At 32.3% G+C, this 19,009-nt stretch overlaps 1 protein-coding gene across 2 annotated transcripts; it reads left to right on the top strand.

Annotated features, from left to right (window-relative positions):
- Positions 1 to 264: 264 nt before the first annotated feature.
- Positions 265 to 10,657, top strand: RalGPS (Ral GEF with PH domain and SH3 binding motif). Of its 2 annotated transcripts, XM_053768065.2 has the most exons (13): positions 265 to 401; positions 820 to 915; positions 1,139 to 1,275; positions 1,578 to 1,857; positions 2,158 to 2,321; positions 2,397 to 2,539; positions 2,835 to 3,045; positions 3,298 to 3,504; positions 4,000 to 4,053; positions 6,724 to 6,861; positions 7,233 to 7,397; positions 8,960 to 9,094; positions 9,332 to 10,657. In XM_053768065.2, exons 2-13 carry the CDS (start codon positions 865 to 867, stop codon positions 9,432 to 9,434), a joined length of 1,788 nt encoding a protein of 595 aa, XP_053624040.1. In that variant the 5' UTR covers positions 265 to 401; positions 820 to 864; the 3' UTR covers positions 9,435 to 10,657. The 2 variants fall into 2 exon arrangements, with proteins under 2 accessions (XP_053624040.1, XP_053624041.1); XM_053768066.2 differs by lacking the exon at positions 4,000 to 4,053.
- The last annotated feature ends 8,352 nt before the right edge of the window (positions 10,658 to 19,009 follow it).

The following is a 19,009-nucleotide window of genomic DNA, read 5'->3' as shown; positions in this document are numbered from 1 at the left end:
ATATTCGGAAAAAAAAATTTCCATAAGATAAAAAAAAACTTCGAAAACTATGGGATACGCCTCACGTTGTAAAACTTTCGAGCCCATAAACGGTCGAAAAGAAGCTCGATACACTTCACACGTGAAGACTTATTAAAATATGGACTTCATGTTGTCAGATTATGTTGACAGCTTGGCTGTATGGGCTAGATCCCTTTGTACCTTTCTCAATGAAATGAGGGATGTTGAACGAAGTACTAGTACTAAATCCAAGTTGTGAGGGAATAAAACAAAAAAAATATATGTTGACAGCTGTCATACTTATTGTGGCGCCGCCATTCTACAATGAAAGTCATATCTTTATAATTATTTTTTAATTTTGTTAATTGATTTAAGTTTTCTATTTTCATATACAAATTGAGGTGAGTAATGGAGTTTGAAATAAAAAGAATAAGTAAATTATAAATATTGTGGCGAGTAGTGTTAAAGGTGCTTAATGAACCTTTATTTCGAAGTAGTAAACAATCGATAGGAGGTCATACTCCTACGAGACATCGCTAATTTAATTTAAGTAATGCAAGGTGCCTTACAAATGCCGCTTAATTATGGTTGGTGTAAATAGTGACAAATCTGATATTTTATTCGGGAAATAAAAAATGTAACAATGTAATACTAATGTGGGTGTATTGTTCGTTTCTTATTACTTTCTATGTAGATACTGTTTCTAAAATTAACCAACACAACACACAATATTTAAACATAATTAGCAAATGACAAACAATACTAATCTGTTGTTTATTTACATTTACAAAGATCAAGCATAATAAATTATTGTCTTAGGTGATTCCAGTAAAGTGATTAAATTATGTGGCATATCAGGTCGACATGCCGCGTGATATATTGAGCGACAGTCTAGCCGTACTGAGCATAGTTGAAGTAAGTTTTTAATTTATATATTTTGTTTCCTTCGTGTTATAAAGGTCTAATGCAGTAGGAAAAATTGTGATAAAATAGTATAGACGCATGATAGATACATAAATATGTGGCGCATAATTGATACAGTAAGTATGTAGTATGGTAATGTAAAATTATTCAAGGCTTGCATTGCTTTTGAACTTGACTTGTCTTGGTCAGGTTTTTATACTATGTTATTTTTCAGCATGAAGATGAAGAAAACTGGCCATTGGATGAGAAGCCCTCATGCAAACAAAATAACAAGAAACTATCAAGTGTGCCTTTAAATAGCCAACCTATACCTTACACAAAGGATGACTGTGCGTGTTATTACAATTATGGGTAAGTACAAAAAAATATATAAATGAACATCTAAAATGATTTATTTCAAATGTATCTTCTCGATGATTGAATTGAGTATATGCCATAAAAGCTTATAAGAATCTGACATAAATTTAGTTCTGGATCAATATGAGTATAAGATATTTTTTAACAAAACAAATTATTAAATGTAGTAAATAAAAACATATTCTTATTCTTTTCACAGGCCTTTCATCAGTTTCATCTCCATTAGTGTAGTTTCTGTAAATATTTTGAAATTGCATATGTTAATAATCTATGATAACTATTTTAATTATCTCTAGGCATGGTGATAGTGGCATTAACAGACAACATGATCCAATATATCAGTACAAAACAAGCAGTTTGCCCTCTGGAGCGTCCTCTCTCAACCAAACATGGGACAAAGTGGTTTGTTCAGCCTTGAGGCTGACCCCTGAAGACATCGCCAATCAACTCACTTTGCTGGACTTGCCCTGTTTCAAATCTATTCAGCCTGAAGAGCTGACCACTTGCGGCTGGAACAAATCAAATAAGTTGACTGTTGCACCCAATGTGGTGGCATTTACCAAGAGATTTAATAGGGTATATTAGTACAATATTTATAAAATTATAGTTTTCCAACTTTCCTGTGATAATATCCACTTTACTATGTTATGGGGACATACAATTATTATTTTAATGTTATGGAATAGAACCATTTAACATTCATTCATATAGCATTTATTAATCTGCAATAATAATGCTTCTGTATATAGAGTGCTGTGGATAATGTGAATACTCTTGCTACATTGTCTTCAGAAGATGAATATTGCTCCAGAAATGTGGAAGTCATCCTAATATTTATAACACACCTGTATTTTAACATTCAGCTTACTGTTTTAGGTCAGCTTTTGGACTGTACAAGAAATATTAAATGGGCAATCGCCAAAATCCAGGGCTGAAACAATGACACATTTTATTAAAGTTGCTAAAAAGCTATATGATCTGAATAATTTGCATTCTCTTTTTGCTGTTATTTCTGCATTGCTAAGTGCTAGTATATACAGGTTGGTAATCACATTTTATTGTACTACTCTGTATGTTTGTTAATCATGATAGATTTTGTATTATTTTTTCACCAGGTTAACTAAAACGTGGACACTTTTATCAAAGAAAGACAAACAACAATTTGATAAATTAGCCGAGTTATTTGGAGAAAAAGACAATTGGACTGCTCTGAGAGAATATTTGAAATCAATATCTTTGCCTTGCATACCTTATCTTGGTAAGTTAAAATATTACTTGCAATTATATAAGGTTTAGTTCAGTACTCCTACATATTTTGATAGTACATTGTGAAATACCAATATAATAATACATTGTGAAATAGCAATGTAATAACATGTTTTATATATTAAGTTTACCATCAGACTAACCATTGATGACATCATGTTATCATTTTATAAAAGTCTCTTGATTTCCTTTAGCCTTGATGTTTTATTACTACTGTTCACAGATTCATTTATAATGATGATGGACTGTAATGTATTATGAAAAATATAGAATGATTTTTGTTTCAGGTTTATTTTTAACTGATCTTACATACATATCCATAGCACACCCCGACGGTTCCCCACATCGGATAGCGAAGATGGCCGTGGTTTTGAAAGCAGTAGAGAGGTACCAGACCTCTGAATATGACATAGCACCTTTGCCCCATGTTGCAGATTATTTGAATAGTGTTCGGTACATTGAAGAACTGCAGAAGTTTGTGGAAGATGATCAGTACAAGTTAGTTTATTATAATGTTATATATATATATATATATATATATATATATATATATAAGAAGCTTTATATATATGTTATATATATATAAAGCTTCTGACTTTGTGTCTTTATTGTCTATGTCCTTTATACAAGTGTATGTAATAAGTTTTTTTAATGATTAGTATGTTTATGCTTGCTTATACCATGTAAAAACCTAGAGATTGGGCTATTTAAATATTGATATGTTAAACAAATTTATTATAAATTTTGCAGACTCTCCAAGAAACTTGAACCACCATCACCAGTGGGAAGTTGCACAGGGTCAAAGGAATCTGTAAAAGAAGTTATCCAAGGAACCTCTACACCTTTCTCCCTCTCTCCATCCCACAGACTGGGCTCTGGGTCGCTGCGGCTACAAGGGACATACCAGCAGTCGAAGTTTATACCAACTCATAGGAAATGTCGTTCTCTCGGCTCCAAGTATGTATATCTTCTCCCACCATCGTAACAATTTTGTTCAAATAATATTAATAATTTCCATGAGTAAGGTGTTGCACTATTTCGTTTAAAATTTTATTTTGCTCACTTTAATGAAATCAAACTTCAACTAAATACATATAAAAATATTTTTACAAATGGAGCCGTCCACAAGGGTTTTACTTTGGCTAGGGCCGCCCCGAACGTGCAGGTGAAAAATGTGTTATATATAGTGTTGATGTATTTAGTTGGGGTGCAGTGTACTTCAGATATATTTTGTTCTTAACTCTGTCTGCTCTACACAAAATATTCATGTACTTTCTTTAAAAAAATATAGTAAACTCTGTCTGCTCTACACTAAATATTCATGTACTTTCTTTAAAAAAATATAGTATAGTTATGTGTTTTATTTTAAAGACATAATTATGTCTTAAACAATAAATTGTTAATCAGTAATCTTTGTAAAATATATTTTTCTCATTGCGCTCGGTTACATAGGTTTCGTAGTGCGAGCTTGCCAAGAAATTTTCACAAGGTCAATTTTGGTGTGGGGTGAGTGAATTACTATGGTTGATGGACACGATGGCTTGTATAACGTAGATGTCAAAACGTATTCCGGATGTTGATATAAACAGGGGCCATTTTAAAGATATCAGAAATACTAACCTTTTTTAATTGGAATTATAAAAATCGTACCTAATGTAGTTATAAATTGTAGTATAACTTTACTTCTGTTTAATTTATATATACCTACAATTGTGAAATAATAAAAACAATATACATTTTAATTATTAATAACATTAAAAGCTAAGTAAAACATACTAATATAACTTTGGTAGGCCACTATGATATATTTTGCATTACTGTCTTGAGAGTACACAGAACTACATAAGTCTCTTGCCGTCATTCGGGAAAATATGCATCAGACATGTTTTATTTAGTAAGTTAAATATTCGGAATTAGCAAAAATGACTCCAGATATGTAGGGTAACAGCCAATAAATTACGAATTTTTTGATATGTCGTAATATAACGCCATATAGGGTGCATAATGTATGTACTTGACGTCTTTCTCTCTTAGCGAGAATGGCCCCTGTTTAAGTAAATAAAAGTAAAGAGATGTACAAGCATGCTTTGTGCTCAATCGTGAAACATGAATAGTAAGAAGGCACCTTGATATAACACTTTTAACTGGAATGTGCATGTTTCATTTTTAGGTAGGTTTTATTGTTTACTTGCGCGTGTTAATTTTGTATAAAAGAACAGTCTCAATATGCCTTCTTTGATCGTTGGACATCATTGTAATAAATTAGTTTTGGTTTTTATTTTAAACTAATTTTGTTGCGCTTCTCAATTAAATGAACAATTTACTTTTAGTGTACTCTGCGTAGGTAATATGTGAAGAATTAATATTTTCATTGTGTGTGAAACCTATTATAAATACATTTTAAAAATGTATGTAGCGCGTTCAAGGGATAATTAATGGACGATTAATATATTGGCGCCTATTAGCTGTACTTTTCATTTCGAGTAAAGTATACCTATCTTACCATGTGGTTATAAAGTATGATTATGATTCGTAGTCTGATTGGCTCTTATCGAAACTACGCAATAGCAAGCATGTCACTAAATTTCACAAGCATTTTGATTTAAACACATTTCACATGTAGTGGTCAAATCTAATACAAATCGGCAATGACTGAACTCTTTGTACTTGCTGTAGTAATGTACATAAAAGCCAATTTTGGCCGATTACAATTGGCTATTCTCTACCCAGTAAAATAAGATTATATTGACTAATGTAAAAAAAAAAATATTGAGTTTGTATCGCAGTAATGTATTGTGACGCCACAGATTTTGTAGTCAAAAAGCATTTCTATTATACTATAATGTCACAGAAAAAATTATAAATCTCGTAATTATTAAACCTGATCAATTAGTGACATTTAATTATCGTGTTTCATTATTTAAATATATCTTCATACATTTTCTTTTTTACCCAGTCGAATAGCCAATTACAAATAAGTATGTACAAATAGGTTCGTGCTACACTCAGCGGCAAATTTTCACCCTTGCATCCTCGTTAAACAAAGTTTGTTATTTAAACATTTTAGTTCTGAGCGCTTGAGGGCTTTTCAACCTTAGGGATTTTTGATTATTTATTTATACATAAAACAGTTTTTTTATTATCGTAATCTTATTTTTATTGTGAAATATGCCAGTTACTTTGATTTCAAAGAAACGCTACTGTGCGCATAGTTTGCATGAAAGTGATGTCGCTTGCTACACAAACATGTACATCTAGTTTAGCTGCAGCGGCTAACTGCTGATAACTCGACGTTAAAATGAACTCGTATATGTATTTGTTTTAAGTAAGATAAAACACTCACACTCTCGTGTATGAAAAGTACGTACGGTTAACAGAAAAAATACATTTATTTATACTATAAAGTTGTTTTGAGACACAGTAAAAATTTCAGAAATAACTATAATACAAAGATTAGAAATAATTACACACATAATAAATTAAGCTTCAAATAACTAAAAAAATGTTCAAAAAACAACATCAATGTATCAAAATAAATTTCAAACTCAATGTAATACAGTTGTCAGTATAATTAAGTCAGTATCAATTATTATATATTCGAATTATACTGTAATTATAACATAGAACATGGATAAATTTAAGAACCTTTGTTTATAAGACCATGTTTTGTTACACGTTGATCACCTTAGATCACGATCCGATCACCAGATGAACACAATTTTTAGCATTGTCCAAGTGTGCAGTTGAGTTTGTCACTACTGAAGTTTTAGGAAATTTGTTCCTGTGCACGCTAATCTTAATTTTCTTATCAAGTTAGTTTGTTTCTCATGAAAAGTTAAAGACATATCAATAGGTAGGCATGTTGATTCTAAGAACACTAGGTTGCAGTTTGTCGAACTAGTGATAGAAACGTCGGCAAAAATTTACATGCAACACCCCGGATTACACTCTGTAATGTGTAGTTCATATAAAATAAATAATAAAAATAATAATAAAGGGGTAATGCTCTATAATTATTTTTGCGGAAATCATACTAAATTTAGCTCCGTGATTCGATTTAGTACCAATCATTTATAGAGCTACATTTTTAAATATAGTACTTAATTCGATTTTGTAAATAATGGCTTTTAACAGTTGCATTTACCATTCGAGCTACTTCTAGTTTATAAATTACAGCATATTCGGAAAAAGTCACACGGATGAGAAAATGGAGGAGAAGACCCCGGCGGGGTCCGTCAACTTGTTGGACGACACGTTGCTGGAGTCTCCGAGCTCCGTCGTCTGCGACAAACTGTCGCAGACACTCCCGCGCAGGTATGTTATCTCGTGCGGATTCCGGTCATATTATCTTTTGTTGTCGCAATGTGTACAAACATGCATACATATAGTATAGTATTTACTGCCGATTACTGTAAACAAGGAAAAAACCCTGAAATAAGATTAGAATGTATGAGTTCTATTTTTATTAAGTACATATCACTATGTACAGAGTGTGAAAAAGAAGGTTTTATTTTGTATATTTATTTTATTCATAGTCATTTTCAATACGGTTGTTAATCTTTGTCTAACGCCAAGGTTAAATCTGCCCATGTGTTCCTCATGTATACATGAGAAGCATATGGGCAGATTTTACCTTAGCGTATGGTGCGAGAAAGTAAGATCACTGAATAATATTTTATTTTCAGCGACTTGTCAAAGGCAGATGACATTGAATGTGATTATGAAGGTTTCGTCCGCAGAAAAACGATCTTAAAAGACGGTAGAAAAATATCCCTATCGTCTTGGCAGAGGTATTGGCTTCAGATTTCTGGGAAAATCCTCATTTTCTACGCTTCTAAGTCATTTAAAGGGTGAGTGAGAGAAAGCATATAAAAATAATTTCGTAAACTTTTTCTGTTGCATGTTAGAACATACTAATATGCAACAGCGACATCCTAAGTTGCATATTACTATCGTAATCGTAGATCTAATAAAGAAAACTATAAGACATTTCTTAATCTGTTAAAATATTTGGAAAGTACGTGTGACACCTATGATTAATCTCTGAATGTTCAGTGTAGACCTTGTGCTATTATTGTGTATTTGTTGTATAGATAGAATTGCACCTGCAGTCTTCAGTGATATTTGTCGTGAAGTTTGCACAATAAATTTCGATAGCGTGTTCCGCAAGAAACTGTAATCTGGGCCACCGTCGGGTCAAGTCTTGCCGTTCATCTTGATTTTACAGAAAAAAAATGAATGTATGATATTGTTAATTTGAATAATTGAATTGTGTTTGTTATTTACAAATAATGTGCTTATGCAATGTACGGACGTGTACTAGTACCGTGTACCGTATACCGTATATCTTGTAGTAAATGAGCGTGGGGCGGGGCTCATGCATATATGATCATGCAATTAAGCTTAACGTTTGATATTGATATCCTGATTATAGTTAAGTAAATTAAATACTAATACATTTAATTAATATTTCCTCTAATTTAGGTGATTGTACAAATTTACAATCTCAGCATGAATTGAATATATTTAAAAAAAATATCATTATTAGCAATTAGGTTATAATAAAAAAGAGATTTTTATATCTCAACAGACCTGATGTTGACCTATGATGTACAGCTAAACTATAGGAAAAATAGAAATGACGATTAAACAAAAATTGTTCAGTCTGATGAGCATTTTCTGTTGAGGTATAAAAATCGAAGATCTGGACATCTGAACAAGAGTCATAATAGTTCAGGTAAACTATAGAAAGTATACTTTTTCAGTCTGATTAACATCTTCTGTACGTATTAGGTATCGTTACATTTGTCTGTATAATTAAATTTGTCTAATAGTTTTGACTCCTTACCAAAAATTGTTCGGCCACGCGAACGAAGTCGCAAGCATCAGCTATTACTGTATAAGAATATTCGTAATATTCTAACTAAGCAATGCCGCCGCTCGCTCGTCTTATTGCACGTATCAAGAGCCCGGTCTATACTTAAGTATGTTTAGGTTCCCACGACGACCCGACGTCGTCGTAATTTTCTATTAGCACCCTTTGTTTCTACTGTGTGCTTGCCGTACACATACATTAATATGAAATTAGATGTGCCATGCGCGTCTCGCATAGGTATAGGGTAGATGACAAGGTCAGAAAGTTCTAAAAAAAAATATGCTCTAGATAAAAAAAAAATATATTTATGACCATTGTGATAACTCATAGACTGTAAGAATGCTGCTGATATATTTAAAGTTAATTGAAACAAATATTTAAAGTTGATTGGGAAGTCGTGTTTTTAAAAAAACATCTATAATTTATAATAAAAGGGAAAAACACTCACTCATTCACTCAAAGTGTTTAATAAATTAAAGTGTTTAATAAATAAATGTTTAATTTAGAGTTTTTTCAAGTATGTATTTTTGTCGGCAGTACAAATCGTAGTGATTTCCGCCTGGAACGTTGTAAGATGTTATCCCTAGAAGGCTGGGCGGCCGCGCGTGACGCCAATTCCGCTCTTGCCTTCCAGCTAGTCAACCACCACGCCGGCACCATCTACAAGTTTAAGTGAGTTATCATTATTATATTTTTATTTATTTAATGCCAATAGGTTGGAGATTAAGATCTTTTTAGCATTCTATTTAGTTAAAAGATGTTTTACACTCTGCGTGCATGCAATAAATACCGTTAAAATTCTGTCCGAATTGTGTTTAGTTCGCTCGGATAGTACTACAGCTATATATGGCGTATAATTCGAATATCTGCGTGTCGTCCTGTGATGTACATTGTGTATGTTTGTTCCAGAACCGGCACAGAATGTGCATCGAAGCAATGGGTCTCATTAATAGACAACGTTTCGAATAAAATGGTGAAGCCTTTACCGGCCAATCTAATGTCTTTCGAATAATGATCGCTTCGATATACACCCAGCCACGTGGCGGGTCCGTCTACCTCTGTACGTGGTAACAGCTGATTTTAATGGGATCCAAAATCATCTCAAGCTTTCTCGTGTTTGATTTTTAAAATAACTTTATTATGACTTGTTTAAATTAATGCAGTTTGATTGTTGGATTTGAACAAATTTTCATTTACTCACAGTAATTATGTTTTAGTATTTAGCTACTTGTGATATGTATGTATTGTACTCTGCGGTATATGTCGTATGCGTGTAGCATACTATCTGGAAATATCTACATTTGTTTTGAAATTTATATTACTAGACTCTTAACAATGTTATTAGTTGTTATCAGATGAAAACACGACACTCTTCAGAAACGTTGCACAAAAAACATATTCAACGGTAAAAGTTTGCATAATTTAATACTTTTATAGATATATTCAGATTTTCGGTGTTATTATATGAACAAGTATAACCTATTTAATTTTGTTGAACTCGAATCTACCGAAACTCGTTATTTTACTTGTACAAAATGAAGCGTATGAAGCTCTTGTCGGTAAGGTGTGTTAGAATATTTTGTCTATTATATTGCTTAACCATATCTTCTACGAATTCCTTAGGCAACTGACTTTATTGTGTAAGATTGGGTTCGTTTAGCCTTTCTATTGTAAATATTGCTCTTATTCGGTTTTGTTTTATAATGTATAATCCCACTGTTTTCTTGTATAAGTAATATTTTTATACACAGAGGCTACATTCAGATGTTGCGTTGTTTGTGTACATTATGTACATATAAAATTAATTGTGTTATTTTTATTATAGGTATATTCTATTATACTAGCCAGAGTTTAATTTTATGCGATCAAAATTCTATTAGTAACGCTAGAACGGCATGATATGCAATATTTGATTTCCTGTTATGCTAATTGACCTTTTTTTATAAACCTATACAACACATACGTCGCGTTATATACATTAGATATATGCAGGAAGTTAGCGACACGATTTTTATAGCAGTCATACCTCAGCCAATCGGCAGATTTCCTAGAAAGTTGCCTGGCAATTATATAAATTGCCAGTTTTATATATCGCCATGTGCATCTAACTGTAAAGTTTGTGTGGACTTTTTTTTACGACCGCAACTGGATTAAAACAACAAAAAAATAAAATATTATAACAATTTTATTTTTTGGTTTTGTAATATCAATTAAATACTTTTTGATGACGATGTTGATGAGGGATATCGTTTTATTCTGACATTAAAATTCACTAGTCCACTGGAAAAACAAGTATTTGCTTCTAGAATACATTTTCGCTGTTTAATTGCAGTTAATTTATTTAGGCAAGTAACTGGAACGATAGTGTATCGACTCTTGCCTTCTGGTAACAGCTGACCTGACGTCTCAATGCTGTACATTGGCTTTCGTCACATTGTGTCATTATTTCACGTTGTATTTCGGGTCTCTAGCGTGCCGTTGACGGAAACGAGCATATACCTACATAGTTAGACAATGCAGGCCCATGCTATTTGGGTTAATAGTGCGCTCTGGAAACGTCGACCGCCGCGTAAATACAAGATGGCAATTCTGAAAATTGGCACGGATAACCGGCTGGCAGGCATGCATTGCCTTTTTGTTAGACACCGCTGGCACTGCAACTCTGATGTGGCCTTAAGGTTTGTCACTTTGTTACAAACGAGTGAATGAAATGAACGATCTGTTTGGTACTGGAACTAGGTTCCGATCTTTTTTGGTCAGGAACTGGTCGTCCTTCAGACATCACTCCACCAAGGCTGCATTGAAATGATATCTAATTCAATCAATATATTTAGAACACATCAATAGATCCAATCGTGTCCATATTATATTTGGTTTACGTACAACATAGTTCACATCATGAGTAATCGTAATATATAAAAAGGGTTTTAATAACCAAAACATGGTAATTTAATATCTAACAGTCTATCATTTCGGCGCTGCGATTATTTTTTTTATTTTCAAAAAAGTGCGATCACTCGTAAATTATAAGTATTTTCATAAATCTAATTATAAGTGCCATGGGCACAAATCAAGAACTACTCGTGTATATTTAATCTACATGCTTACCTGTAAGGGTTTAAGAGAAACACGATTTTGCAAAACGTTGCAAGTTCCATAACCTGAACACGCACAAATTATATTTTCGCGGCACATACTTCCACACACATAAGCTACCTTACCATGAACAATATTTCTCTCTCCGATTATTAGTTTAAAATGTTATTGCTAGAACAACGTTACTCCAGCAGAAATCGTTTTTCCATTAAAAAAAAAACTACGCATGCACAAATGTTATATGCCGGGCACTAATTCTATTCATATTTCTGTAGGAGATACTTTCTAGCACAAAAGAGACAGAGAACATTTAGAGGCATTTGAAACGCGATGCTGGAGAAAAAAAGAAATAATAAGTGGGACTTGGAAGTGCTATAACAGATCATTGTCAATATTAGAACGAGACGTGATGAGATAATTTGCTATCTTATACGAAATTACTAAGTAGTAATTACGTAATGAAATCATTACGAACTTACTTAAAGGGTCTATAGAATCTGGATGAGGAAGAGAAAAGCCAAGAAGGCGAGACTTGTGTCGTGAAAAGAACTCCACCTCAATCTACGAAAACAAAGTTCTATATTAATGAATGAAAATGCGCATTCAACCTAATCATTCGCGGAAATTAGGTTAGGTATGTTATTGTTTTATTTCAATTTATATACTCGTAAATACATATGGGATACCTACTTGACCTCGGACCAGCGTGACCTATATAACCTATGTTCATGCTCGTTTGTTTAAAAGGTTTTCTTCACGTTACTTATCTATACTATTATTATAAAGAGGTAAGCGTTTGTGAGTTGGTAAGTTTGAGGCAGGTAATCTCCGAAACAATCGAACCGATTTAAAAAATATTTTACCATCAGAAAGGTTTATTATCCTAGATTGCTATAGGCTATATTTTATCTCAAAATTTCCACAGGAGCAAAGCCCAAGGGCAACATCTAGTCTATACTATTATTATAAAGAGGTAAGCGTTTGTGAGTTGGTAAGTTTGAGGCAGGTAATCTCCGAAACAACCGAACTGATTTCAAAAATTCTTTTACCATCAGAAAGGTTCATTATCCTAGATTGCTATAGGCAATATTTTATCTCAAAATTTCCACGGGAGCAAAGCCCAAGGGCAACATCTAGTAAGTCAGTAATAAACCAATCCAAAATTTACTTATGTAACGATTATCGTTTGCCTATAATTGACATACATGTCATAAAATGAAGCCAACGTCGCCACCACTGGTTAGGTTGGGTTTTCAAATCTTTATAGCACAATGAATAATCTCATATGATAAATTGTATCAATTTAAATTTTAATAAAGAAGTTTTCCATGAATGCCATAGAATTAGTAAATAGCAAATAACAGCTATTATTTTCCTTTTGCTATATTTTTACATATACCCAAAATATATGTTGCAGTAGTCAACTCAAGTTATATCGGGTAGACATAAGCCTACCCTTGGTATAACTTGGCCAGCGAAGCCATTGAATTTAGTTAGCTACTTGGATTAATTGGCTTAGAATGTTAACATTTAACCTAGCCGGCTAGCGCAAGTTTCGTTTGTAACATTATACTGTATTATAGTTATCTAGAGGTTATACTTGTGTTACTAATAAAACGTGCTATGTGGATTTCGTTTATCAACTAACTTATGAATTCGTTAGATCTATTCAGTGAATTGTTAAATGCATTTCGATTCCGAGATATTTCTCGGAATAGCCCATAGTAGCAAGCGTTGATTTAGTAGCTAATAATTTTTCGCCAGCTAAAAATGATCCTGTTAGATGTTTTGCGAATTTGAATATTTTTGGTTGAGGAAATGGGTTTACAAACCTCAATGCCATTTTTGAAGGCCTATCTATAGAGACGTTTAAGTTAGTTACTTGAATTTTCTGTACCATGTATGCGGACCTCTTTTATTTTTTATTATTTTTGCATAATAATCCTTACCTACCTTACGTTACCTATGTGGTTTTTACCTGTTTACATAATACGAGATTTTCTACCCATCAAGTTTTGTTCAACTGTTGAGACATGCGGACGACGGACAACACTAGTAATGTGCTGAATATATACAACGTCATTCTTTCACTTTTAATTTATTCAGTTGGTCAACTCACCGCTTGAATTTTACATTTTAAATTCTTAATATAAATGTTACGAGCTAGAGGTCCGAAAATTTGGATAATATCGCCTGACGATAATAATGAGTCTTTATTTCTTGCAATACGCTAATTACTAATTGACTATATCCTACTCGTATAATGATATCAAGCTCCAAAATCGTTGTTTATTACTACTATTCGTTATTATTACTTCGATGATATTCGTAGCTCACAAAGTCAGAAAATTGTAAAAAATAGATGTAATTAAGATCATTGTGATAATTAATAGACTGTAAAAATGCCGTTGGATTTACGAAGATTTTAAGTTGGTTGGAAAGCCCATTAAAAATGTATAAAAACAAACTTGACCAACATTAAAAAGTAAAAATTTTAAACAACTTTTATTAAGAAGTTATGATCATATGCAATATAATTATTGCATGTATGGTCATCACTTCTTAACATGTAGCTGTCGTACTACAAACATAGCTTTTTAGCATAGCAAAATGTGTGACTTTATTTTTGTCACATCTTTGAAAGCATCGACATTATTACAGTATTTTTTTCACTGATGTTTATAATAGTATAAGGACTTTAGGATAGTCACCAAAATAAAAATTAGTGTGCATACACACCTGATTTCAGGAATTCTAGATTATTCCTTTGTGTAGGTATGCGTAATGAATAATCCAGTGCATCGTTCTCTTCGATGTTAGATTGCTAACGAGTATGAATCATTATGTTAATTCAAAGGATCATTGTTGTTCGGATCCCACATTGTTTCCGAAATAATTTGATCTTGAATTAATTTAGGGTTAGCGGCAGTATTGTCTAGAAACTTTAACTAATTATTCTAGACAGGGGGTTTTGTAACAATATTGATTGTCTCTTAGAAGAAAGATTCCAAACTTAGGGTACTTAGGGAACTTAGGGTAAGTAATTCCATTTGGCAAGTAGTGAAGTGAAAGTGTGCACGCTTTTCACTTGTAATAGCATAAGTACATTATTTAAATAAAAATCTATCAAAGTTTTGCATAAACTATGGTTTGAATCAATAAGACTGATTTTTATTTTGAAAGCTTGATGTGATAAAATAAAAACAAAGACGTTCATCAAATTTCGAAAATAGAATTGCAAATCTCATAAAGTCCGTAACCAAGAACACTATATCCTAATATACAGGTCGGAAATCACTATTTTATATAGGTAAAGTAACATATGGAAACAAACATTTTCTTTTTTGTTTTTTTTTTAATATAAAGCTTGTTAAAATCAGCATTTTTTTTCAACCGGCAACTCTTAAACTTACAGGTGATTTTTGTGAAAAATAAATGTAAGTGTGAAACGAATAAATTTTAAAATAAGGCTTTGTCTAGATTTAAGTTTCCCCGAGTAGCTTTCGATATTCGATTCGGTTTCGATATTATGATTTCTGGGATTATAATTCAGAGCTTTCTCAAAGCTTAATAACTGTGCGGTTTACGGCCTAAGCTACTGAATATTTGACGGCAAACCTGAACATATCGTATCGACCAGTCTGTTTTTTTTTTTTTTATTTATTAAATTCACGAGCAATAATATAACGACTCAAAGTTAGGTCTTCACAACTCGACTTTACTCATATCGTTTTTATAAAAAATATGTTTATTGGGCTCAAAGTATTCTAAAACTTGTTGATACGCTGTTTGGTCAATTGGTAGCATTTTTTATCGATATTCTGGGAATATACTCGTAGTTAACGAATATTATTTAATACATGTTCTGTTCGCGTATGGGGTATCTGTTTTTTAAGAGGTACAACATTCAGAGTATTCGAACGGCATTGATTTCAATAGCACCTAAGGTATAGATGAAATTGGAGAACAGTCTGGACTAGACATTTTATTTGGTTCTTCAATAATCAATTACACTAATAGTTTTAAGTAATATTACTTCAGAGGAATCTGATAGTTCATCATGACAATTTTATAAGATATGTGCATGGTCATTCTTTATAACACTTCAATGCTTATGACCACACTTTATTATTATTTCATATATATATGTTGAACCAAAGTTATGATTTAAACCCTTATAGTATAGATTAAGACTAGTTAGACATGCTGAGGCTATTGTATTTGACTGAAGTTAAAATTATCCATTACAATTACGATTAAAGTAAGTTGGAAAACTTAGGGTAAGTACTTTATACGACACTTGCTCAAAATCATATTATTCCATATTTGAACTTATATGTGTGGGGCACTATAATTGAATTCGAATCAAAGGCGGTCTGGAAAATTTAATGAAAATCCATTTTTTCCCTGGGCGGAAATATTTTTGAGCCTCACTGCATACAAACGTCACTTGACAGGTCCAATCACAATTCCGTCGTGTTAAATAAAGATTTAATAACAGCGATGAGAATTCTTCTTTTTATACACACTGAAAGAAAATTAAAAGCTATTTTAAAAATAATGCGAATGTGTATAGTTATTGTAATTAATATTGCTGTCTTTTTATTATATTTGTAGGCAGGTCTCGTATAAAGCACTATGTATTACTCGAAGGAAAGTACTATATACAACTCTTGTGTTCGCGGCCGTCGACTCATGTCGCGGGCCTCAACATTCACCCTCGTTAGAATCTGTTGACTTTCACTTCTCGGTGAACAATATACGATTGATGCAAGTAAATGAAACGTATCACCGTGTATGTATTTTATTTATCTTTTAATTGCTGTACATAATGTATATTAGGATATTGTTTGCACTAAATCTCAATTTGTTACTTATGTTATAGTAGGGAAAATTAGTTGTGAAACGATAAATCACCAAGAGTTGCAGAGTTCTAAATCAACGTGTTAGATTTCCCTATTTAGCTGCAATATAATTATGATATACATAGAGCTTTGTAATGTGGCACATTGTGCTGTCGTGTTCAATAAAAATATTATCAAATAATTTGGAGTTTTATTTCTTACTTTTTTTTTATTCAAGAGTGATATTTAAATAGTTAAAATTACTGATAGTTCAATTCGCATCAGGTGGGCGTGCCTGTTTGTTTATTAGTATAAAAAGGTATCAATTTAATTAACTTGAATTATTTAATTAGCAAGTATTATATATATTTAATTGAATTTAATTAGCAAGTGTTATATTTAAATAATGTAATGTTCATAAGTAAAAGAATAATTTTATCTGTGATGTAGTTAAAATAAGAATAATATGTAACATATATTTTTAACTCTAACACAGTTTATCAAGAAGTAAATCAAGAGAAAGGGCAACTAACTGGATATTCTCCCTGTATGATGGGCCATGGCGATATGGGTTAGTTGATTTAAATTATAGAATACTTATAAACTAAAATTATTAGAGAAATTTATTTCTACACACAAAGTGTAACGATACCTATACATACAGAAGGAGCCCATTAGACTGAAAAACTATATTTCCTATAGTTAAGCTGGACCATTATGACTCTTCTTCAGGTGTTCCAGATTTTCGATTTCTATACATCAACAGGAAATGCTCATCAGGCTGAACAACTTTTGTTAAGACGTCATTTCTATATTTCCTATAGTTTAGCTGGACCATCACTGTTGTCCATCATGTGTTCCACTTTTCAAAATCATTTATACCCTAAGCCAGGTTTTCCCAGGCGTTGCCCCGGCTTAATAGCAATATAACAAAAAAAGTTTCATTCAAAACCGTCCAGTAGTTTCGAAGATTAGTGTGTACAAACAGACAGACATATAGACAAACAGATTTTTTTTCCCAAATTCTTATTCTATTACTATGACTCTATCGCTTATTTGTTTTCATGTAAATTTTTCTTTCTACTGTTTTATTCTTATGTATTGATAGTGTTCTCTATGTCGTGTATGTACTCGTATGTTATAAAGTGATTTCCATTCATTTTTATACGCCCCTTTACACAAGTTCATTTTTAGCCACTACATAAAAAAACAACTATCATTTCATCATAAAAAGTAATACCCATTTTGGCAGAAGCCGTTGTCTCACTAAATTGAATCAATGGAAAGCCCTCTCCATTGATTCAATTTAGTGAGTAAGTAGGCATACTGAGTACTAAAAATAAATTTAAAAATACACCAACTTGTTAGTGGCCTAATGTTGATAAAAACTAGTTTAAAATATAAATAACAAATCATGCGAATCTGAGCCGTGCTTTTATGTGGCAAAATATGTTGTCGAATTCTGTGAAGTACAATTTTGCTGCGATTTTCCATTACTGTTACCCGATTCCGCGAAATAGCTAGCTTTTCCATTACTGTCGGTTTTGCTAAAATGGAATAGCGGATGCCTTCGAAAATTCACTGATCTCTGTTTGTGGGTAAATGTTTTTCCGTGACGCGTGTGCATGTTATAGCTTATCTTTTTTTTAAACTTTTATTTTACTTTTTAAATTTTACCGCCGCGGCTTCATTGTTCCGTCGTAGTCCGCTTCTTTGTTGTCAATTGTTTCATGGAAAACATTTAGGTTTTCACACTGACGTAAGTCAAACATTGACGTACGTTTAATCACCATAAAATTTCTGTGTTGTCCGTTGACGGACAATGACGGATCAATTGCGAACTGGAAGACTGAAACTGATTTGTAAGGTTAGTTAAAAACAAAATAATTTACTTTAATCCCACGATGACTCTGGCATTCCAATCGGGTAGACGTAGATATTGGATACTTGGCCAGTCCTTGTGGAGTTCTGAAGGATTTCAATCCGGCCTTGTGTCGACCTCGTACCGGCCTTGCTCTCCGCTCGGCTTTCGAGAATTTCCTTCCATGATAAATTGTAAAAACTGCGCCTCGTGAATGGTGCTCGAACATTTTTTAGATAATACCTACCTACGCAGAAATATCATGAATACAATGTAAGAATCAGCCATACCGACCAAAGGCACTTTATCTATATTATCTAAACTATTATTATAAAGAGGTAAGCATTTGTGAGTTTGTATGTTTGAGGTAGGTAATCTCCGAAATTACCGAACGGATTTAAAAAAATCAAATTTTTCCAGTAGTTCCGAAGATTAGCGTGTACAAACAGACATATAGACGCACAATTCACAGCCTTTCCTGTCTAACTGAAATTTTTATTTATTTATCTACGAATGTTTTATGCTTTTGCTATTAATTAGCTACTGCACAGATCGACTTAAATACATATATTAAGTCAAAGTAAATTTTTGTTAATGATTTTTAAATATTATTCTTTGAATTTAACGAAGTATAAATATACTTAGTATATGTGAAATAAATTATTTATTGAATCAGAAATAAAATTAATGAAAAAGAAAGGAAATTGGTTATATTCTGGTAACACAATAAAATATGTATTTCATAATTCCGATAACAGAAATCGCTGTAACAAAAAATTTACAATT

The sequence above is a fragment of the Plodia interpunctella genome, chromosome Z, assembly GCF_027563975.2.
Source record: "Plodia interpunctella isolate USDA-ARS_2022_Savannah chromosome Z, ilPloInte3.2, whole genome shotgun sequence".
Classification (NCBI taxonomy): domain Eukaryota; kingdom Metazoa; phylum Arthropoda; class Insecta; order Lepidoptera; family Pyralidae; genus Plodia; species Plodia interpunctella.
The sequence above is the reverse complement of the archived record's forward strand: the minus strand, read 5'-3'. Positions and strand labels throughout refer to the sequence as shown.

Excerpts from the sequence above, each read along its gene's own strand:
- RalGPS (XM_053768065.2), top strand. The coding sequence starts at position 865 with ATGCCGCGTGATATATTGAGCGACAGTCTAGCCGTACTGAGCATAGTT. Across the intron at positions 1,858-2,157 it reads TTACCAAGAGATTTAATAGG|GTCAGCTTTTGGACTGTACA; the intron begins GTATATTAGTAC and ends TTACTGTTTTAG. Across the intron at positions 7,398-8,959 it reads GCTTCTAAGTCATTTAAAGG|TACAAATCGTAGTGATTTCC; the intron begins GTGAGTGAGAGA and ends TTTTGTCGGCAG.